The following is a 24,352-nucleotide window of genomic DNA, read 5'->3' on the forward strand; positions in this document are numbered from 1 at the left end:
ACAAACAAATATTCTCTACATATTAGTCAAGAATGTATATTTTTCCTACTGTATTGATACTGTTTATAATTTTGAATGTATATTTTTCCTACTGTATTGATACTGTTTATATTTTTCAGTTTCTGGGCTAGAGATAGGGGCAATATAGGATCGACCATACCAACCTAATTCAAGATAGAGATTTCATCCTCATTGAACAATACGTATTATACACCGATAAACGACATCGCATAACGTTCCTGGAGATAATTGTACAAATACATTGGTACATTGCTAGAGCCATTGAGCTTTTACAGTATTCGATTTGCGCATTTTTTACAGTTGGTGTATAACTGGACTTTCTTCATTTGTAGATGATTTCAAACAACACAGTTTTTTTGGGTTTAATGCATGTCACGCAGATATTGAAAATTACCTATTTACAATCAACTGTTCCTCGTAGGTCTAGTTATTGCATATTCACCCGGTGTGTTTTGATATTTTCAATACACCACTATTTATGTGAAATACGAAGAGATGGCACATTTATTTAATTTGAATTACAGTAAACAATCTAGGTAGGCGGAATCTAAAGATCGACTTAAAACTTGAAAGAAAAGAAAGGAAGTTTCGACGCCAGTTTTCAATATGTGATCTTATAAAAGATGTTACACATCATAAATGAATGCATATAGATCTAGATCGGGTTCATCTGTATCTTTTTTTTCTACTTGACATTTATCATTCTGGTATCATTTTTCTATTACGGACTGAAAATATACCTAATGTCTGACATTTTGTATTGCGGGTAGATTTCTATGTTGTATTGTTTTGTCTTGCCAACATGAAACTTAATTTTAGGAGTATGTTATTTATTTTATATTTTCCAGCGAATTATAAAGTTTTCTTAGTGAAATAAGTGATAATCCACAGTTTTAAAACAGTAGATTATCATTTTTATTTTCACTGTTTTTGCCGATCTAGTTCCAATCCACAGTCGTGATTGAAATCAAATTGTATACCGAGCGTTATGAATACCAGGGACCATAATGGCGATGACGTCGTTAAAATGACGTCATTTGTGTTATGCTTTCTGCTGACCTTTCCCGGGATTTTCGAGTTTATAAATTACGCAACAAAAGTAGAGTTTTACACATAAAATAAAAAGGAAAATTGTTTGTGTCAGTGAATATCAATTTTATTTCACTCGTGAGCACCAAAAAAAGTCATTTTCACTCGTGGCTACGCCACTCGTGAAAATATGTTTTTGATGCTCACTTGTGAAATAAAATTGATATTTCACTGAAACAAACAAATATCCTCTATGTATTTAGCGTGTTGCAACGGTCATGGTGTTTTCTATTTCATAATGACGTCATTTGCAGTGAACATCGTACACGTTTTTTTTTTATACAAAAGAAAATGAATTGCCCGATCATTGTTTCCATTAACGCTGCATCGTAGCAAAAAAGATTTGCAGTGTGCGCCCTTGCGCATAAGGTGAGGTTTTGAATTGTGCAATCAGGGCTCGTATTCGTTAACGTTTTAAATCTGAACCTTTAACATAACCTATACCGCTGTACATGTAAATCTTGTATAAATTTACATGAAATTTGCCAGAAGTATGGCATATTTAACATCAAAAAGCAATGCAAATTTATGTGTTTTTTTTAAATTCATAACAAAAGAAGGCGTTGAGAGGTTTAATGTCAGTCTAATTTTCAGACTTAATCCTTACCATGCTGGACACGACTGGTTCTGCCTTGATGACCAGTGTCACGGATGTGCAGACTGATCATGATCTGCACTATTCGGTCAGTATCTTTCTGGGTTAGCATCCCTTTGAACAGTTTATGGCACTGTGAAAATTGGAAGATAGACAAGTTCATTATAGAAATTTAGCATGGTAAGACTTCAATCTTTGACGAATACGAGACCCGATAAAAGATCCACGACCTTTTAACCACCTAGACCATTCCCGCACAATTTGTTCCTTTTACTATGACGCTAAATGAATAATTTTATCTTATAAAGTTTTAAATTTCTTCCGGGTCGGATTACATGTGTGGATAAGATCAATACTATCATTTCAACAAACGTATTTTGTTGGTACAATAGATACTGTAAATAAAATTTCGACATTTCTTTCGTTCGTCTGATTTCTTCCCAAGTCTTTGTCAAGTACTTGTGTTCATTACATGCTCTTATTCTTTTAACACTTAGCCTGCTGCAGGCGAATTTAACAGCCTTTGCAAACAGCTTGGAACCAGATCAGACGCCGATTAAATCGGCGTCTGATCAGATTCCAAGCTGTTTGCTACTCTGACAATATTTCTTCCATTTTTGGAGCAAATTGAATGAACTTTACAATTTTAGCAGACGACATTTCCAGCAGACGACAATTTATCTAGCATGCTAAAGGTTAAGTGCGTATCTTATTCAGTTATAATGGACCTGAACACCTGGTTCTTCAATTGTTGCATCTTGGCGTATCCTGAAATCTTGTTAACGGGAATCTTAAGAATGTAAACTAGTTACTAGAACTTAAGGCATTGTTTTGCCAGACAGTATTTTTATGTACAAATGAAGGTACACTGTTATTGTTCATGTCACAGCGTGAAGATGATTCAACAAAAATAATGACATACCGGCAGTTTGACTGCAGGAGGAGAGGGGAAAGACTATATGTTTCGAGTTTTTTGAGGTAGTAGAGAGGGAAGACTACATGGTGCCAGTCTGACTCGGAGGTAAGGGTGAGACGCCATGTTGCCTGTCTGCTTCTAAAGGGTACGACATTTCATCACTGTGAATCGAGGAAAAGACAAAAAATTCTCGTGTTTAATCGCAGATGCACGATTACAGTTATTACTTGTACTTCATGCAGAACTACAAGGAATGTCGGCTTACTGCCGAGAATACACGAAATGCTGTTGCAGAAAAAGCACTGGGTCTTAAACAAACACGACGTAAAATAGATGCTATATTTATTTTTATATATTTGATTTACAGCAACATTTGGCACATACATTCACCTTAATGCAACTGGTCAACTCGACCTGTATGAAAGCATAGTAATCACCTGAATAACATCTGTTATTTATTCTGTACTTTACAACACTTAGAATATTTTGGACAATGAACAGGTTACATACATAATTATGATTTTCGTTTACTCAGCAGTGGAATACTGTAAAACCAGAAATTTTCACGAGGGTTTAATTTTCGCTATATTCGCCAGGCCCTACATCTTTCGCGAAAATGAATTATTGCGTAAATATTCATCAACATAATTCAAAATTCGCGAATATTAAACCTCTCGAACATACTGAAAATTTCAAATTTGTGAAATTTTGACCCAGCGAAAATATTTGATTTTACAGTAGTATTGCTTAAAGGATTTTGTAGTAAGAAATAAATACAGTTAAATATATTATGGCTGTTTTTCATGCAGAATCTTTGTCAAATAAAGGTAAATGTGTTAAAGTAACGAAATCCCATCTTCCTTTCTGGGACAGAAGATTGACCATAGTGTGCCTAACTTAATATGTCAAAAGCCAGGATTATCTCAAAATACAAAATTTACACATATTAGGATCAAAAATGTACATACTGAGATATTCAACGTTGGGAAATATCACAAAATTAAAAGTGAAGCTTGAAATAGAGTCCTGCAAGAATGAATGTATCAAAAAATATGTTTAAAAGCGACTGTGTAATGCACCAACATTAAAGTTATAAAATTATATCTTTTTTGAATACTGTTTAAGTCTAACAATACAGTAAAACGTGCAGTATATGTATATAAACTTTATATGCATCAACGTCAAATTGTTAACAAGTAAAACAACGTTAATTCTTCTTCTGTAAATGTCGGCTCATCTCATCCCTGAATGCGTACAATTCCATGAACATCAAATGAATCTCTAGGCTAGACATCTACTTTTAAAACACGTACATGCGCTTTAAAGCGTAAACACAGCGTGAAAATGTCAAAGGCATGTATGCATTTATCTCAGAAGAAAAATATTGAAATAAAATCATAATTTATACATTTCTAGGTTATGTATGTTCTAACACTTGCACGAACAAGTCTAAATTCTAATGTATTTACTTAAAGTAATCGATCCGAAATGACAATCGGTAATTTCTGTTCAATTCCGTTTTCTCCGTACATGATTTCGGAATTCTCCGGTTGTTATCATATGACACGGCCCAAGAATGCTAAAATAACAGAATGCACAGAAATTGCTCATTGCCATTACGGATACACTACCTTAAATGCAACAACTGTCACATGTATATTATGATATTAAGACTATCAATAGTTAGATCTGTCCATACTCCTCAGTATCAAAAGTCTAAAATTTACACTTGAAACAAATATCAAATGTGCCATCCATAACTTTGTTTACACTAAACTTTTAATGCTAAAACTTTGCTGAGCAGTATGTAAAAGGCTCATTCATGCAAAGTTTGATTAGAGTATGTACTATTTTAACAATGACAGAGCAAGAGAAGAGATCTAGCATTTTAAAATCTAAATTTTAGACTTATAAAAGTTGATAAATTCGGGCTCTGGTATCCCAAAAATATTTTTTTTCAAAGGACTTCAGACAACATGACCAGTTTTCTATATATACACGCTGAATGGTACAAAGCGCTGAAGACACAGTCCTGCTTTTATTGTGAGCTTAAGAGTTGACAAACTTTGTTTTACCATTTTGATTATATTCATTTTGCACAGAGAAAAAATAACGTATTTACAAATCACTTTGTACAACCATTAACACAAAATCACAAAAAATATTTTGCACGCAGGCATGGAGATGAGAGTGTGGAATGCAGAATATAATAATATATTTTAAGTTAAGGAATGAAACGTGTTATGAAATAAACATGTTTTGTAAATTGAACTTCAATTCAACGCGCCAGTCAAAACTACATAATAAATTTTCTAACGATGCAGTGTCTCAGTATCAAAATAGTTTAGTTAGAACTATATTTTAAATCACTTTTTGTTGATTTGCCCTATACCTGCTTGCTGGTAACAAAAACAACACATGTTAACACCTGAAAAATATCATATTTACTGAGTAGCATATGAAGATCAATTTCGATGTAACATTTTTTTTCAGTCGAGTCGAGGTTAATGCTGGTTAGTATCACAAACTAAACATAACACTTACTTTAGAAACAGACACATTGAAATTATTGCACCTAGTGATCTCCCCTTTATACGGACAGGGGGGTTAGGAAAAAATCAAGACAACCAAATGTTAGCAAGAGCTTTTTCACTTTTCGCATAAGTAAATATGTGTCCCTACATGCTCCTTCATGTGAGTGTAGTGAAAAAAACAACAACAACAACAACAAACAAAGAGCTGCGTTCAATAAACGCTTGATGCCCCCGGTGGCATCCTTGTCGATAGATTTTCCAAAATGAGGTCAAGGTCAACGTCAAACTGAGGTCAGGTGATGTTTGAAGATGAGGAATGGTCACAGATTACATCTGTATTAGTATCAATTCATTCTTGTAAGCAGTATTGATGCGACGAAAAGGTCCCATTTGGTTAACCAAGAAATGGCCCATACAGAGCAACCCAAGTCCAAAACGAGGTCAAGGTCAAGGTCAAACTGAGGTAAGGTGATGTTTGAAGATGAGGAATGGTCACAGGTTACATCTGCATTAGTATCAAGTCATTCTAGTCAGGGGTATTGATGCTAGACGGAACGGTCCCATTTGGTTAACCTCGTACGGACGGACGAACGAACGGACGGATGGACAGGGCAATCACTATATGCCTCCCACATCAGTAGATGCCGGGGGCATAAAAACGGGATGAGGGCAAAACTTATAGGATTAAACACACAATAATTATTTTGATAAAGTTTAAATGCATTCAATAGGAGCTATCCTGCCAATGAACACAACTGTCCTAATAGAATGAACATGCTCAGATTACAAAATGAAAAGCTAAACTTCAAAGCTAATAAAATATATATTTGACCCATATCATGCTGACCACGACTGACTTTGCCTTTGCGACCAGTGTAGATCATGATCAAGATCTGCACTGTTCGCCATTCAGTAAGTATATTTTTGGTAAGCACCCCTTCTAACTGTTAATGGTTCTGTTCAAACTGAAAGATGGACAAGTTCATTATAGAAATTTAGCAAGGTAAGGGTTAAGTGCTTTGGAAGCAAAAGATGCAACTAATCAAAATAACAGCAGAGTCTGTTCAAGAGCGGTTAGTAAATGTGCAACACCCCTCCTGCACCCTAGCAAATGGTTGAAGCCGTACCTTGTTTTTTACAGGTACACTGAATGGACTAAATGATCACAAAGGGCCATAAATTTTACAAAACTGCGCCAATATAGGTGGAGATTTGTCCCAGCCACCTCGTGGTACTTAAATGCTAATAAATCCTACATGAAAAATTATCATCAAAAATTTAATAGTTGACAAGAGGTCTTACAAGGAATAGTTTTGTTTAAAAGCTTGTGAAAAAAACAAACAAATTAAGTGAAACAAGCATTAGATTTGAACAAAACATCAATCTCATTCAAAGAAACGACGGGTAATGAATATTCAAACAAATCTATATGGTATATCATTTAGGCCGAAAGTCTACTGTGCGTGCATGCACATTTCAAAATATGTGTACAAATAAAAGCAAGTGTTCACGCGTAAATATACACGTGCATATATATACATTTTTACACATGTATGCGTAAATATTTAGGTGAACGCATATATGGACATGGACGTGCACAGTTATATATGAGAACTTGTAATTACGACTGTACTTGTAAAATTACTCGTGGACATTGCATAGCTCACATGTATATGTAAGTGAACATCCATACATGCATGCACCTACATGTTTACGCTTACATGTATGAAGTGTATGTGCATACATATATTTATGCGTACACACATACTTTTATACATACACGCATATTTTGAAATGTGCTCGCACCCAGACTTTCATCATGACAGACCATAAATCTGTAAGTAAATGTGGAATGTTCGATGATTTTTACAATGCAAAGTGAAGCTTACAAAACTGCCTTATATATATAGAGAGAGAGTATTGTTTAATCAAGTGATAATGCCTTAATATAAAGATATAATATATGAGCTGCGCCATGAGAAAATCAACATAGTGGCTTTGCGACCAGCATGGATCCAGACCAGCCTGCACATCCGCGCAGTCTGGTCAGGATCCATGCTGTTCGCTTTCAAAGCCTATCGCAATTAGAGAACCTGTTAGCAAACAGCATGGATCCTGACCAGACTGCGCGGATGCGCAGGCTGGTCTGGATCCATGCTGGTGGCAAAGCCACTATGTTGGTTTTCTCATGGCGCGGCTCATATCTTGAGAAGTCATGAATCAGAACACAAAAGCAAACAGAATAAGTATGAAAATAGCATGCTAATATTGTAGGAGTACTATATAAATGTATGCATATTCTGTAATAGCAGTTTTCATGACTTTCAGGAATAAAAATCAAGTCATACAGAGTTATCATTCGTGATCTATTAGTGAGTGCTTGAAATTATCTTTTTATAAATGATGGCAAAAAACAATGTATCTTTAATTATGACCAAAGTAGTGTATCTTTAAGAAACACATATTTGTGCAAATGTATAGGTTTCAGAACATTACACAAATTTTCTTTTATTTTATTAAGTTCACACACTGCTTTAATGCTATGTAAGGAATCTGATTTCTTTTCAACACTGACCTGTCAGGAAGAGTAAAATTTTCCCCTGATAACAAAAATGACCAAGATATATGATCAAAATTAATCTTTAGCCTGCTGTCAGCAAGTGATTCTGCCTTTGCAACCAGTGCAGACCAAGATCAGCCTGTACGTCCGTGCAGACTGATTATGGTCTGCACTGTTCGCTTTTTTGTCAGTAAATTTTCAATGAACATCCCTTTAAATAATAAATGGTACTGTCCAAATTGAATGATGGACCAGTCCATTCTAGAAATTTAGCAGGGTAAAGGTTAAAGATTTAAAAGTCTGTACCTAAAAGTGTATAGGTTTAGATTCTCCTTAACCTTCACCTGCATGAAAAAAAAAACACAACGTTTTAAGAACTTCTGGACCTGTATTTCACCAAACGCATAAAGCCAATTCAATTCTTCAGATTCAGTTAAAGTTAGTTGTACAATATCAGTGAATTTGGTGGTCTCTGCAAACATAAATCTCACATGACAGAAGAGCAAAATTTCTAACAAGTAAACAAAAAATTAAAACATCTATCAGTAACAATAACATTATAATCATGGTTATATTTCTATCTAATTTATCCATGAAAACAACCTCTTTCAATACTGGCCTTACACAATCTAGGTTCATATACTAGTATTGTTATACATGTAATAACATAACACACTTTTAATATTATTTTATTTACAATGGGACAGGTGCTATCAATATTTTTTTTTCGATGATACTGACATGTGAACTTTTATATACACTCTGTCACATCATCAGACATCCTTCATTCGGTGTAAATGAATAAGTAATATCATTCATTCAGCGTAAATGAGTAAGTATTAAATACATATGTTTTTCTACTAAGTAATATTGTCACCCTAAAGTAACATATCTCTCTAGAGGAAATATCAATATCCTAAAGTAAGGTTCTTCCAGTAACTAACAATTTCAATCATAAAGTCCTGCAATAGCCTCAAAGCAGAACTTGTGCAAATTTCGCATAAACAAGAATGCCTTTTGGGCATTAAGTCGCTCAGCTGACCTAAGCTAAGTTTGATGAAGATCCATCAATACCTTCATGAGGAGTTGTTTAAATGCTTTTCAATTTTTAGCTTTAGTCGACTGTAAAAGGGGCGACAACATTTGAATAAAACTTAAAAGAGGACCTTTCAATGATGCTACAGACCAAGTTTGATGAACATCCATCAGATGTTTATGAAGATGTTTTTTTTTTCTATATTTAGCTCTAGCAGCCATTTAAAGGAACTTAACACTCCCATTTCAACAAATTTGGGAGAGGACCTTATAAAGATGTTACAGAACAAGTCTCATTAAAAATCCATCATGAAGTTAAAAATCATTTAAAGGTATTTCCATTTCCGGCTTAAGCAGCCCCTGAAAGCTCAACCGTTTGAATAAATCCGAGGGAAGACTTTGCCAGGATGTTACTGATCAAGTTTGGTATAATTCTGACCTTAAGTTTGAGAGGAGAAGATGTTAAAATATCTATGCATTCCGTGGACTACAGATGGCAGACAATGGATGACAGACACTGGACCAGCTACCTATACTAATGGATCACTCTGAACACAGTTCAGGAGACTTAAAATGTAATAAACCTTTATCAAATTAAGGTACTGTGAAATCATTAATATTCGTTTGGGACTAATTATCATGGATTTCGTGGCTGTTATGTTAAAAAGTTGAATCCACAAATTTATATCCCCACAAAATTGCTGGTTTGACCAAAACCACAAAATTTTATGCCCACAAAATTAAATGATTTCACAGTATGTCTCTACAACTGAATTACACCAAAAACTTTTTACTGAGACAACTTTTTAAGGTAGTGGACCAATAATCAGCAAGTTTTATGCATTTAAGTATTAGGCATTAACCATCTATTTATGTTGCTCTTATAAGCATAATGTCATGACTTTTTCCATAACATGTTAGAAAGGTGAAACCATGTAAGAAGAATCCATAACAGAGCTGAAAATCTTGACTTGTCAAGCTGGTTCCAACTCCTTAATTGCAATTGAATAAAGCATCTGCAAAGCTGTTTTCATTAATTTTTTTTCAAAGTTTAAACAACCTAGACCTTCACTAACGACCTTGACATTGACTAGAGGTCATCATCTCCTATGGCATCTTCAAAGGCAGAATTTGTAACCGAATCACCATTCTGTGTACCTTTTCCCTTCAACAATTTAAGGTCCTGAAAACATACCATTTCAAACTTGTCTTATCAAGCTGTAGACAATACATGAAATATTCCACTGTGGGTTACTACAATTTCTAACATGATGTGATGTGTGATTAGTTAAACAAAGAAGGAAAACGACAGTGATAAAAGCTGCAATAAACAACAGTTGACACACAGACAATTTGTAAATTATGATTTCAAAATGCTGCATGAGTTTGGTACATTTCTCCTCCGATAAATGAATATAAACATAACTTTTGTCTCAATATTTCGATGTACATGTTAGAGTGAAAATACAAAAGAAATATCTCTTTGTTAACAGTCTGCTCTACCACAATTTATCGTTCAGATGCTTGGATATTCAAATGCTTAGGCTTATGCCCTCTTGGTTAAGTTCTGCACATCTGAACTCTTAACCATGTTAAATCAGATGATAAACCATGAAATCAATAATTCTAATCAAAAGTGAACTCCAAAAAAGCCAAAAATATACATTATTTCTGCCAGAAAATCACTGACATATTCACACCTTCATATCACATGGCATCTGTTAACTTAAACTTCTAAAAGAGAAAACCTTCTATCTTTTGATTAGTACTGTTTAACCCTTATCATACTGGACACAATTGATCCTGCCTTTGCGACCTGTGTAGATTATGATCAGCCTGCACATCCATGCAGTCTGATCATGATCTGAACTGGTCGCCGTTCAGTCAGTATCTTTTCAGTAACCACCCCTTTTAACAGTTAATGCATGTCCAAACTGAAAGATGGACAAGTTCAATACAGAAATTTAGCAGGGTAAGGATTAATTCAAAGCTCTATTTGTTAATAAGTAAAAGAGCATGAAATGCGAGGTGATGAAAAAATTTCTGTAAAACATTAAGCAGTTTCCCTTGTTGGCAATACTTCAATGTCAAAAGGTATAACTTTATAAATATTGGAAATATTCCGACAAAAACATGCACATGTAGAAAAAATATTTTCTCTTATTCTGCTTACCTGCAATTTAGACACTGTTTTGTTCACATGTTTTTGTGTAACGGGTAGGTGGGGCCTATCATCTTTCTGCAACAGGACAGCCAATACATGGATGTAATATATCAAGGTAGGTAAATATAACAGGTAGTGTAACAGGATAATTTGAGTGCATTGTTTACAACAGGACAACTACTACATGGATAGACATGGAATATAACTACAATAACAAAGGGATTGAAGCGAATATACAAAAATAGTGCATTGATTCTATTATGTATGAAGTTGGTATTGTATTTTCTTTAACAGGTTAAATGTAGCTAATAGTATTGTGTCTGTTTTAAACTTGTCTCCAGAGTTTGTTAACATATTTCATACCAAGAAAAACAATTTTATACCTGTTGCCATATGCCAGTTATGAGCAAAAAAGCAAGATTTAGGATAGCTTGTAGCCTCAGGGCTAAAATTTTTGTATGTGCTTCTCTCTTATATTAACATTTACAACAATTTTACACTTGAAGTACCGTGAAATAGTTAATATTCGTGGGGGACAATTTTCTGTAGATTTCGTTGCCAAAGAACAAATAAAATTCACATTCATTTTATCTTCAACAACAGAAATCAACAAATTCACATCCTTGAAAAATAGCCGTATTATCCCAAACTACGAAATTTCATGCCCATAAATAATAATTTCACAATAGTATTCATCAATAGTATTTTGATACATTAAAGACATTTTCACGTGTTTTTAGTACTAGGACAGATACCCATTAACGTTTTTCCGGAGGCAAGTCCATTATACAGAAGCAGGTTGACAAGATTTGATCTAAAATTTTCTTGTTCTACGAGGATAACCTTTTCAACCTCACATAAATATATAACAGAGTAAATATGAGTCACGCCATGAGAAAACCAACATAGTGACTTTGCGACCAGCAAGGATCCAGAGCAGCCTGCGCATCCGCGCAGTCTGGTCAGGATCCATGCTGTTCGCTTTCAGATCCTATTGCAATTAGAGAAACCTTTAGCGAACAGCATGGATCCTGACCAGACTGCACGAATGCGCAGGCTGGTCTGGATCCATGCTGGTCGCAAACCCACTGTTGATTTTCTCATGGCGCAGCTCATATATTACCTCAGAACTCGGTGACTGTACCAGACCTGAAGGAATACTATTTTCTCTCGTAAAGTTTTTCTTTCCTCTTCTTACTCTATCTGATGGCTGTAACAATGAAGATTAAAGTCAGTTAAGTCGCAACCTCTCTTCAGTAAGACAACTTGGAAGATTGAGAATTTTTTGCATACTTGTATACCAGAGTTTCCGGTGCTTAAACCAGTACTTGAAACTTCCATCTTACACCCATAGGTGTAAGACGACCCTCATGCAGTAAATGACGTCTAAGAAACTTCATCTATGTAGTAGTTTCATGCAGTACCTTTTTTTACATAAAACTGTATAAAAATCAAAAATACTTTTATACTTCCTCTTTGTTCCTTATATTTCTCAATTCAAAAAGCGTTCTTTTTTTTTTTTTTACATCATGTTCACTAATAATATTCTTGACATCAAATTTACCTTTTTGATTTTTCTTCCTTGTTTCTTCATTATTAATTCTTCAACCATTCCTTGTAAACACATACTCATCAATATTGCCTGCAATATTATTTAAAAAAATTCTTAGCTACTTGGATCATTATACCTCAATAATACTCAACATGAATGTAACATTCTTTAAAAGCAGTCTTATTCCTTCCTAATTTATACTGAATTATGTTGAGGGCCTCTGACAGAATGGTTAAGGTCGTCGACTTCAGATCACTTGATGGTTTAACCTTGCTTGGGTTGTAGCATTCTTTCATATGAAGCCATCCAGTTACCTTAAAGAAGGTTGGTAGTTCTAATTAGGTGCCTGTCTGTGACTGAAATAATGCACAAAGGGACACTATAGGGTCTTCCTCCATTATAAAAAGCTGGGAAGTCACTACTTAACATGAAAGAAATGCAAAAAGTCAGTTAAATTTTCAAATATTCATGTGGAACTGTCTGCAGATTTTGTAGTTAAGTTTAATTCAACCACAATAAATAAAAAACAATCCTCCTTATACTAACCATAACTCTGCATAAAACAAAAATCTTGGCTGACAACATAAAACAGAAATCTTGGCTGACAACATAAAACAGAAATCTTGGCTGACAACATAAAAAGACAAGGTTCGCCTAAAACCCTTATATGGCCTACACAATTTGGATATTTTTATAATTAGTGACAACTAAAAATGTATACACTGTTTGCTACCAGAATGTTTATCATTACACTGAATTCAGTTTAGATGTTGCTGAAAAATCACAGATATTTGAGAAAATATGATTTTTTATCATATTTAAATCATAATTCTGAAGATGACAAGCAATGACCACAGTCAAGTTAACAAAAAAATGTTTTCACCACAAGTTCAGTTTCTTGCTCATAATGTATTAACAGTGTTAAGTTGTGGCGGACAGTTGTGCCCAAACTGAAAATTTTGTGAAAATTTAAGGTTTCCCATACACTAAATATTTTAAGTGCTTTCATTTACCCGAGACATTTTCATTAATAATGAATAAATAGCACATTACCGCACACATTTTGATAAAGCATTAGTTAATAATGAAAAGGAAGATTAGAGACTAAGGACACTTTTGGTCAAAATTGATCAGTCTCCTTTTAGGCCAATGAAATGAAATGAGTTCACAGTAAATACCTTTGATATTAACCATTACCCACTGAATTTCTAAAATGGACTGGTTTATCATTCAGTTTGGGCAGTAACATTTATTATTTGAAGGGGTGTTTACTGAAAATTTACTGACTGAATAGCGTACAGTGCAGACCATGATCAGCCAGCAAGGATGTGCAGGGTGAACTTGGTCTGCACAGGTCGCAAAGGCCAAATCACCTGCCGCCAGCAAGCTAAACATTAAGGTGCAGCTTAATACATTGTCTTTTAATGTTCCTTTATAGACAAGTTGATGGTATACTTACTTGTTCAGATTGTACAGTGATCCACTGTAGAGTATCTTTTGCAATCAAATATTCAAAAGACAGTTCTAAAAGTGAGGAATCGGGGTTGTCGCTGTCGTCCGCTACCTACAATTTTGATATATATAAGCACATTTACAAAATACACAGTCATCATCACCATCATCATGCCTCACTCTCTCAGAGTAGTTTCATTGAAATGCTGAACATACGCAGCTGCACAAGCTGTCCGTTCATACAGACTAGCGTTCAGTGTTGGATGTTTACTTAAAATGGTAATGTTTTTAGATGTAACAGTTACTTGATACTAAGGAGGTAACAAGAGCTCCCCGAAGCGGGTCAATATACGCCCAACCGGTTACATCAGAGGATGGGAGCAAAATTTAAAGAACTTGACTGTTGAAGCCCAAAGGACAGGAACAACAAAGGGAAGAAATGCAAAAAAAAAATTTCTAAGTCCACAAAAAAATCCTTACCAGTTAAATGTTTTCAAAATACATCTAAACAAGAGCTGTCTGATGACAGCACGCTCGACTATTCGAAGAACTGATTGAAGAATGGGGTCAAAATATTTCCACAGATATTCAGACAAAAGAAATAAATAGATCAGACAAACAATGTTCCTGTATTTCTTTGATTTCGATAAGTCTTGCACTAAATGGCAATGTATGAATCAATTTCAAAGTCCAAAAAGGGCCATAATTCAGTCAAAATAGTTATGTACTCTTGCCTACAGATTGAAATCATAATGATAAACAAGTGTTCAAAGTTTAAAAGCCATATGTCAAATAGTTTTGACAAAACGTGGATTTGTATGAAAACAGAACCAATTTCAAAGTCCAAAAAGGGCCATAATTCAGCCAAAATAGATGACAGAGTTATGTACTCTTTCCCACAGATAGAGACTATTATACTAAACAAGTGATAAAAGTTTCAAAGCCATATGTCAAACACTTTACAAAAAATATGAACTGGTACGGAAAACTTAACCAAGATTTCTAAGTCAAAAAGGGCCATAATTCAGCCAAAATCCATGATGGAGTTATGTACTCTTGCCTATAACTGGATATGGTGATGGTAAACAGGTGTTGAAAGTTTCAAAGCTTTATCTCAAAAGACTTTGTCAAAATATGAACTGGTACGAAATATTAACCCAGATTTCTAAGTCAAAAAGGGCCATTAATTCAGCCAAAATCCTTGATGGAGTTATGTGCTCTTGCCTATAACTGGACATGGTGATGGTAAACAAGTGTTGAAAGTTTCAAAGCTTTATCTCAAAAGACTTTGTCAAAATACAAACTGGTACGAAAAACTTAACCAAGATTTCTAAGTCGAAAGGGGCCATAATTCAGTCAAAATCCTTGATGGAGTTATGTACTCTTGCCTATAACTGGCCACAGTGATGGTAAACAAGTGTTGAAAGTTTCAAAGCTTTATCTTAAAAGACTTTGTCAAAATATGAACTGGTACGAAAAACTTAACCACGATTTCTAAGTCAAAAGGGGCCATTAATTCAGCCAAAATCCTAGATGGAGTTATGTGCTCTTGCCTATAACTGGCCATGGTGGTGGTAAACAAGTGTTGAAAGTTTCAAAGCTTTATCTCAAAAGACTTTGTCAAAATGTGGACTGGTACGAAAAACTTAACCAAGGTGTGACACCGACGCCGTGGTGAGTAGGATAGCTCTACTTATTCTTCAAATAGTCAAGCTAAAAATGGAGGTAACATCCATGCTGTACCACAGAAAAGTGGTCTTGGTTTTTCCCTATGGCAAATAATAAACAAGAGGACCATGATGGTCCTGAATCACTCACCTCTTCCCACATGACCCAGTTTTCAGTATGACGTCGTTTTTTCTATTATTTGACATAGTGACCTAGTTTTTGAGCTCATGTGACCCAGTTTTGAACTTGACCTAGATATTCAGACATGATTTTGCAACCTAGCCAAAAAAGCTGAAAATTACGGCCGGGGGTCTGGGGGCCGCTTAAGGCCCCCAGAAGCTCTTGGGTAAGTGGTGAAAAATCCTGCATTCTAGGCTTCTCCTGGCATCTAATTTCAATTTCAAAACTCATGTTTTTTAAGTGATTCTTTTAGTTATTTCATAAAAATTCATTCATATTTATAAGAAATATAATAATAATTAATTAAATAATTATTCCTTTAGTAGTTTGCAATTTTTGAATTATCTCCCTTTAATGGGAATTTTTCACTACTTAGATGTTTATTAAGCATTAATATTTAGTTCTTTATTTTTGACCTTTGTATTTCAAACTTAATATAAGGTCATTTATCAAAAGTAGAGTTGTATTTTTTTATTTTATGACTTTTAAAAAGCTTTTTAAATGCTTTAAATTGCAACTCTACTCCATACATATTACTGTATAGCGAAAATACCACCTAAAGGTATGATTAGCACTTTGTTTTGAAGCACTTGGGAGGTGCTTAAAAAAACATCCCCGTGTATCAATGCTTTACATTGGGCACGAGAAAGAACCAAATGAACTGCTTTAGTTCATTTGTATCTCAAACTTTCTTCACTGAAATTTAACAACGCGAGTGAAATGTTGGGCACAAAGAAATGTTTACGCCTGGACTGAAATGAACGCGACTGAACTTTTCAAGTCGATTGAAATGAACGCGACGATCGCGCAAATTATTTGCGAGCCGTTCCACTTGTTACAATATTTCCGATTTTTCCGTTCCGTGAATCGGCTTGTTATCATTATAATTCCGAAACGGAAAGGAAAATTCCCGATGACCGACGCTAACGGTAATATCCGAGATGTTCCGATTGCGGCGTTTGTAGAAGCGGTGGTTAGAACGCACTATATCGTCGCCTCAACTTTTTCGCGTTGAGGCCACGATATACATTCAGATCTAATAATCCATCGGCGGTGGAAATTTTCGCTGATAAAAACGACTTACAAAATTTTAGTGTAGTTGGGGATAAAAGTATATTATCTTGCCAGGGGAATGGGGCCGAATTTCGGCCCCAAAATCGGCGTAAAAAAGGGCTGCTGAGTTTAGAAGCGGAAGCTGTGCGATTCTAAATGCCGAAATGTGGTGAAAATACCGAAACGGATTCGAAAAAATCGGATTTTTCAGTGGTCATAAAAAATCGGAAACGATCATAAAAAATCGGTCTTTGAGGAAGTGAGAAGCGGATTTCCGCTTAAAAGCGGAAAAAAATCATGTCTGGATATTATTAATATAAAAATTCTGACCAATTTTCATGAAGATCCATTGAAAAATATGGTCTCTAGAGAGGTCACAAGGTTTTTCTATTATTTTACCTATTGACCTAGTTTTCGAAGGTACGTGACCCTGTTTTGAACTTTACCTAGATATCATCAAGGTGAACATTCTCACTAATTTTCATGAAGCTCTCATGAAAAATATGGCCTCTAGAGAGGTCACAAGGTTTTTCTATTTTTATACCTACTGGCCTAGTTTTTGAACGCACCTGACCCAGTTTCGAAACTGACCTAGATATCATCAAGGTGAACATTCAGATCAATTTTCATGAAGATCCATTGAAAAATATGGCCTCTAGAGAGGTCAAAAGATTTTAATAATTTTAGACCTACTGACCTAGTTTTTGATGGCAGTTGACCCAGTTTCAAACTTGACCTAGATATCATCAAGATGAACATTCAGACCAACTTTCATACAGATCCCATGAAAAGTATGGCCTCTAGAGAGGTCACAAGGTTTTTTTATTATTTGACCTACTGACCTAGTTTTTTAAGGCACGTGACCCAGTTTCAAACTTGACCTAGATATCATCAAGGTGAACATTTTGACCAATTTTTATGGAGATCCATTCATAAGTATGGCCTCTAGAGAGGTCACAAGGTTTTTCTATTTTTAGACCTACTGACCTAGTTTTTGAATGCACATGACCCTGTTTCAAACTTGATCTAGATATCATCAAGATGAACATTCAGACCAATTTTCATGAAGATCTCATGAAATATATGGCCTCTAGAGAGGTCACAAGGCTTTTCTATTTTTAGACCTACTGACCTAGTTTTAAACCGCACGTGACCCAGTTTCGAACTTGACCTAGACATCATCAAGATGAACATTCAGACCAACTTTCATACAGATCCCATGAAAAATATGGCCTTTAGAGAGGTCACAAGGTTTTTCTATTATTTGACCTACTGACCTAGTTTTTGACGGCACGTGACCCAGTTTTGAACTTGGCCTAGATATCATCGAGTTGAACGTTCTGACCAATTTTCATGAAGATCTTGTGAAATATATGGCCTCTAGAGAGGTCACAAGGTTTTTCTATTTTTAGACCTACTGACCTAGTTTTTGACGGCACGTGACCCAGTTTCGAACTTGACCTAGATATCATCAAGATGAACATTCTGACCAATTTTCATGAAGATCTTTTGAAATATATGGCCTCTAGAGAGGTCACAAGGTTTTTCTATTTTTAGACCTAATGACCTAGTTTTTGAAGGCACGTGACCCAGTTTTGAATCTGACCTAGATATCATCAAGATGAACATTCTGACCAACTTTCATAAAGATCCCATGAAAAATGTGACCTCTAGAGTGGTCACAAGCAAAAGTTTACAGACGCACGCATGCACAGACGAACGACGGACACCGCGCGATCACAAAAGCTCACCTTGTCACTTTGTGACAGGTGAGCTAAAAAGTTTCAAAATAAGTTATTTATAGTAACATAAAAGAGAAGTCTTTCAATTTTTTTTTTATTGTAAGTGAACAAAAAAAGGGATCTGCCAAACAAAAACAAGAGCACTGCAATGCAGAGCAATATAAAGAAAGCAAAGTCATATATGACCTCTAACCGTTAAGTGTGACTTTGACCTTGAAGTTAGTCATCTGAAACATGAGCTCCACGTCGTCTCAGTGTTGTGAACATTTGTGCCAAGATTCTTTGAAATCCTTCAAGCAGTTCAAGAGTTACAGAGCAGACATGAAACAAACTGATATGACCTTTGAACCCTAAGTGTGGCCTTGACCTTGAAGCGAGACATTCAAAACTTGCGCTCTGCATGTTGTCTCGGTGTGGTGAACATTTGTGTAAAGTTTGTTTGAAATTCTTCAAGGGGTTCAAGAGTTACAGAGCGGACAAGAAACTGCGAACAGACGGACGGACACCGGGGGTATAACATAATACGTCTCTTCGGGCGTATAAGAATGACATACACAGTGAAACCCGCTAGAAAAAAGTTGTTCAATTCCTTCACATTTGGGATCCTTGTAGACAACCCACATTAAATTTAACAATAACTTTTACCATTAAAATTAAATTTGAAAGTTAAAGTCTAAAGATTTTTACAACCATGCAACATCAATATGTGCTGAATGTTTCTAAGCCTCTAGTAGTTCAGAACACTTTGTTGTTTAGTCTCTAGCAAGCAAACATGTCGCTCATTTAGCCTACTGGAAACAATATTAAATAGGTTTTGCCTGTTTCAAATTAATATATAATTGACTGCTTCAGTCTACTGTAAACCAATACATGAAGGATTGAGAGCAATAAAGGTGCAAGTGCATAAAGATCAAGTAGCAGATAGACCACTTCTCCTTTCACACCTTGAAGTCTGTAAAGCCTATTGCATTTATGCATATACATCTGTTCAATGCAGTTTGAACAAATACATTTCATAAACAAATTGACAACATGGTATACTTCTGTGATACGTACGGTGGTAGTAATTCTCCAACATCTAATTCTTGTGATTTTGAACACTGCTTCTTTAAAAGCATCCTGCAGGTAAACAAAAATATGGCAGTTAATATCTACATCTACACTCTACACTTACATCTTATCAAAGTCTATCATCCTGATACTATAGGAAATCTAAAATAAATATACATTCACCATACTTTGAGAGAATGGGGCTTTTTAATTAAATTCTTTAGCTCCATTTTCAACAGATACGAATAAAGCTCTGAATGTCGAAAGTTCAATCCTTTAACCATTAGCCTGCTAAATTTCTAAAATGGACTGGTCCATCACTCAGTTTGGACAATTTCTTTTATTATTCAAAGGGATGTTTACTGAAAATGTACTGACTGAATAGCAAACAGTGCAGACCATGATCAGCCTGCACTGGCCACAAAGGCAGAATCACTTGCCGCCAGCAGGCTAAAGGTTAAATACACAGCAACACAATAAAATGAACCCCACCCAAATTAATCATTTTTCAATATAAGATGGTACAGTACCGTCAAAATGAAGCGGACAGCCCTTTATTACCATTTCTACGTATATCATAAAACTTACCAGATAAAGTATATTTCTCATGTTGAATCACACCTATACTATTAAGGTCACCTGGCAACTTCCTAAATTTGGTAGTAAAAGGAGTTGCACTGAGGCCCTGCAGGCCTTATTTCTGGCACACGTGTACAATCCCCAACACTCAAAAAGTCAACTGAATTGCCTTCTCTTATGGCAACAACCCATGCAAGGCTTCAACCCACAGGTCCCTCAGAATTGACAGTAAAGTGATTCTAAATAAGCCACTTCAACAACCCTACTGCGAAGGTACATCTGGATTCAGCACTTTGACTTTGGATTAATCAATTTGACTATGGATTCACCAGTTTGACTGTGGATTCACCATCTTGACTGGATTAATCAATCAATTTGACTATGGATTCACCACTTTGACTGTGACAATCTTCAAAACAAAACTTACCGGTTTCACAAGTATTCTGAAATTCAATTCTTTGTTGCCAGCAGCTATGACCACTCTAGAATTTGCCTGAGGATAATCAGCGGTACAAGGATGAAACTGAATGTATCCGTAATGTTTTAATGTTCTTGCTAATCGTAAAAACTGAAATACAGTGAAACATTATCTCATTCAACATTTTTAACAACATACCTAAAAGGTTAAAATTCCTAAGTCATCTATAAACTAGCAAAAATGCATATTGCAAAAAAGTTGGAGTGTCCCTAGGGCGATTCACGCCGAGGATGTCCCCGCAAGAGAGTGCTCATGCTCAGCCTCTCGCCCGGCCACCAGTCTTCGGTTCCGTTCCTGATCAAAACGGGACTGGCTGACCCAGGCCGTGGCATCATCAACCTACACGAGCGGCGGTCACACGGTGCGATCGCGGTCTTCCCAGTCTGAGACAGTCCGAGCAGTGGGGTACCAGTTCCCCTCGAGGAGCCACCCTACCAGGGTTCCTGAGGCGACGGCCTTGCGGGACGGATGACGGGACAGGCAATTCCGGTTTAAAGTGACCACAGCCTTCATCAATTATTTTACAGACAAAAATGGATCTGTAATGAAACAAAAACATTTGCAATGTATTAGATTAAATATTTATTTTTTGTTAAATACATTTGTCTTACAATTTAAAACATCAAATATCAAATTTTCTTAAAATCCCCACACCTTGAAGACTCAAATTTTTTAAAAGGTAAGCAAATTTATGTGTGACACAAGTAACCAAACTTTAAACATACAACAACCTCCCTTTAGGGGTTTGTAACGAATAAAAAGGGGTGTTGTGTGGTGCGGCGTGTGTGTTTTTTTAAATGTATTCACCTAATATTTTTGGGTTTCCACAAGCGATTATGTACTGTTTCAAATTTCCAAGGCTTTTTTCAACGGAAATGACTTTTTTAAATTAGTTTTAATTCTTTTTAAAGATTTAAACTTGACACTTTGTAGCGCTCTTTTTTTTTAAAAAGGTTATGCGCCATAAGGCAAATTAATAACAAAAAGTAACTCAAATTTTGGACAGCTTGAGTGTATCTGTCTGAAAGGCTGGTATGAAAATGCATTCATATTACCGCAAAATGGTAAATTTGCAATTAATTTCTTAAATTTTCCTCTTTTAAATGGATTTTAACAAACTTTGGATGTAATTAAATTTTTTTAAAACTATCACCCCATATGTTATGAAATCTTTGTACAAATTCCTTTTAAATTTTTGATCCCAAAAAGCATCAGTACAATAGCTTTAATGAAAAATTCACGATTTTCATGTTCCCAACACCTTTGATTTAAACAAAAATCTGAACTATTTGGGGATGAGGAGATGACTTCAAAAAAAAATCAAGCGTTGTACGTCATTCAGAAAAACTCCCTTAAAGTTTGATACGTCACAGCATCCATTTTTTTTAAAAAGTAGGGAAATGTCTTTTTCTACTCAACAACTAAATTTTCACTAATGTCAATTTTAATTCGAAAATTATCAAATCTTCAAAATCTTTATAAAAAAAAACTACTTAAGGTTGATCCCAAAAAAATGCATATATATTAGGGTTAAATGGTAAAGTTCTGCTAAACAACCTTCATTTAAATAGCAGAAAGGGAAATTTTTTAAATTTAAAAAAATGATTTCAAACAGTTTTACCTTACCGAAAAAATGTTTTCGCAAATCCCCCCTTAAAAAGTTCATACGCCATTTTGGAAATAAAACTACTTTTTTTAAAGGCGAATGTGTCATTTTTCTTCTTCATTTTTAACGAACAACTTGTTTGCACAGAAAAACGCTCCAACCGTAGCAGAAAAAGAAATAGCATATCAAGTCCAAGTTAAAGTCGTTAGCAATTTACCGTATAGTTGATACTTACCGAAAGGGTTTGATACCCATAAAACACAAATGAAGACATTTTTTAGGCAAATCTGCCTTTTTGTTTTAATTTAAAAAACAAAAATATCAAAATTTTCAGACAAACTTTTAAAAACTTTTCAAAAAAAAATCACAGTATAGACGGTGGATATCTCCGTACAGGCTGATACACCAAGGTTGAACGTCATAAAACGTTCAGATGAAAACTGTTAGCAAAATTCCGCCTTTTTGATTTCATTTAAACGAAAAATATAAATTTATGTACCAAAACGTTGTAAAACAGAAAAAAACTAACGGGCATATCAACCGCTGGGTTGAAACTCCCTTTAATAGGTTATACCCTAATACTCAAGATGAAGACTACAGACCCAAAAACTTCCGCTGTTTCCCTTTTTCGTTTAAGAAATATCTTAATTTATGAGCAAAACATTTCGACTGCAGAAAAATAAAAAAGAAATAGCCTTTACAGCAAAACACCGAGGGGTTGATACCTACCTATAAACTGATATCTCCGATGGGTTAAATACGCGATTATACGTCTAGGGGATGCCTTTTATAGTAAAATTTGAGCGTTTGACTTAAGTATAATTTAAATATCTTAACTTAAGCAGAAAAACAATTAAAAAAATGCAAAAAAATATTTTCATCATTATGCCTTCTCCGACGGGATAGTACCGTAAGTTTAACCCATAAAACTTCAAGGAAATTTTAAATACAAAATTTAGCTCTTTGATTTCAGTTTAATTTAAATATATAATTTTAGTCCAAAACTTTTGTAACATGAAAAAAATCAGAAACAGGCATACTACCGTATAGGTTGAATATCTGCCTTATGGGTTAACCCATAAAACGTAAAGAAAAGACACAGTACCCAAAACCCTTCGCTTTTTGCCTTTCTTTAACGAAATATCTAATTAGTAGCAAAACATTTCGTACATAGCAAAAAAAAAATAGTATAGAAAATTTACGCATATCTACCGTAATTTTGATACCTACCGTATAAGTTGATACTGCCGTATAGGTTGATATGCGTTATGCTCAGGGGATCATTTTAAGTCAATTTGCGCTGTTTGTCTAAAATAACTTAATTTTTAACTATGCAGCAAATCTTTGAAGAAAAATAACCTTTTGGGCTTATGGCATACTACCGTAAAGGTTTGATGCCTACCGTATAGGTTTAAAAAGCCAAAACAGTCTAAGAAGATTTTAGTGAAAAAAATTGCGCGTTTTGTTTTCAGTTTAACTAAATTTCTTAATTAAAGTAGGAAAACGTTAAACAAAGCAGAAAAAAACTATCCGTTTTAAGCAAAACTACCATGGGTTTTATATTCCGTATAGTTGATATGCATTTTGCTCTAGGGGAGCATTTTTGGCAATCGCGTTTTTTGTTTTAAAAAAAAAATTAATTTCTTAATTTTATGCAGCAAAACATACAGAAAAATAACAGGTGGCTTTAGGGCATATCTACCTTATAGTTGTTTCCCTACCGTAAAGGTTGATGTCACCAAAGGTTGAAAACCATACACGCCCAAAGGGGAAGACTTTTAGTGGAAAAAATTTGCCTTTTGTCTTCATTAACTAAACTATCTAATCAGTAAAAAACGTTTCAAGCTAGCAAAAAAAATAATAGTCCCGATTTATAGACTTCAACCATGGGTTTTAATTTTCCCGTAAGTTTGATATGCGATTATCGTCTAGAGGACATTTTTTTGGTAAAATTTTGCGCTGTTTTGTTTTAAATAAAATTTAAATTTTCATAACTTATGCGCAAAAACAAGCAGAAAAAAAAACAGTTGGTTTTTGGGATATTACCGAAGGTTATGCCTACCGAAAAAAAGGTTGAG

At 34.9% G+C, this 24,352-nt stretch overlaps 2 protein-coding genes across 2 annotated transcripts in view; one reads left to right on the plus strand and one right to left on the minus strand.

Annotated features, from left to right (window-relative positions):
* Positions 1–2,124, plus strand: part of LOC123540435 (uncharacterized) — an 80,694-nt gene extending 78,570 nt beyond the window's left edge. Inside the window, exon 40 of the mRNA XM_045325464.2 lies at positions 120–2,124. Coding sequence (XP_045181399.2) covers positions 120–168 — 49 coding nt within the window. The 3' untranslated portion in view covers positions 169–2,124. The remainder of the gene's footprint in view (positions 1–119) is intronic.
* An 822-nt stretch (positions 2,125–2,946) lies between these two features.
* Positions 2,947–22,548, minus strand: LOC128549311 (sorting nexin-17-like). Its single transcript, XM_053525891.1, has 8 exons — positions 22,510–22,548; positions 20,618–20,758; positions 19,618–19,680; positions 13,926–14,030; positions 12,479–12,556; positions 12,038–12,124; positions 10,924–10,989; positions 2,947–9,933 (listed from the first exon to the last, which is right to left on the minus strand). The coding sequence occupies exons 1-8, from the start codon at positions 22,546–22,548 to the stop codon at positions 9,841–9,843; spliced, it is 672 nt and encodes a 223-aa protein (XP_053381866.1). The 3' UTR covers positions 2,947–9,840.
* Between the last annotated feature and the right edge of the window lie 1,804 nt (positions 22,549–24,352).

The sequence above is a fragment of the Mercenaria mercenaria genome, chromosome 16 (genome assembly GCF_021730395.1).
Source record: "Mercenaria mercenaria strain notata chromosome 16, MADL_Memer_1, whole genome shotgun sequence".
In the NCBI taxonomy this organism is placed as follows: Eukaryota; Metazoa; Mollusca; class Bivalvia; order Venerida; family Veneridae; genus Mercenaria; species Mercenaria mercenaria.

Excerpts from the sequence above, each read along its gene's own strand:
- LOC128549311 (XM_053525891.1), bottom strand. The coding sequence starts at position 22,548 with ATGTCTTCATTTGTGTTTTATGGGTATCAAACCCTTTCG. Across the intron at positions 14,031-19,617 it reads GTTGGAGAATTACTACCACC|GTAGCGGACGACAGCGACAA; the intron begins GTACGTATCACA and ends TCAAAATTGTAG. Across the intron at positions 12,125-12,478 it reads AAGGAAGAAAAATCAAAAAG|CCATCAGATAGAGTAAGAAG; the intron begins GTAAATTTGATG and ends TCATTGTTACAG.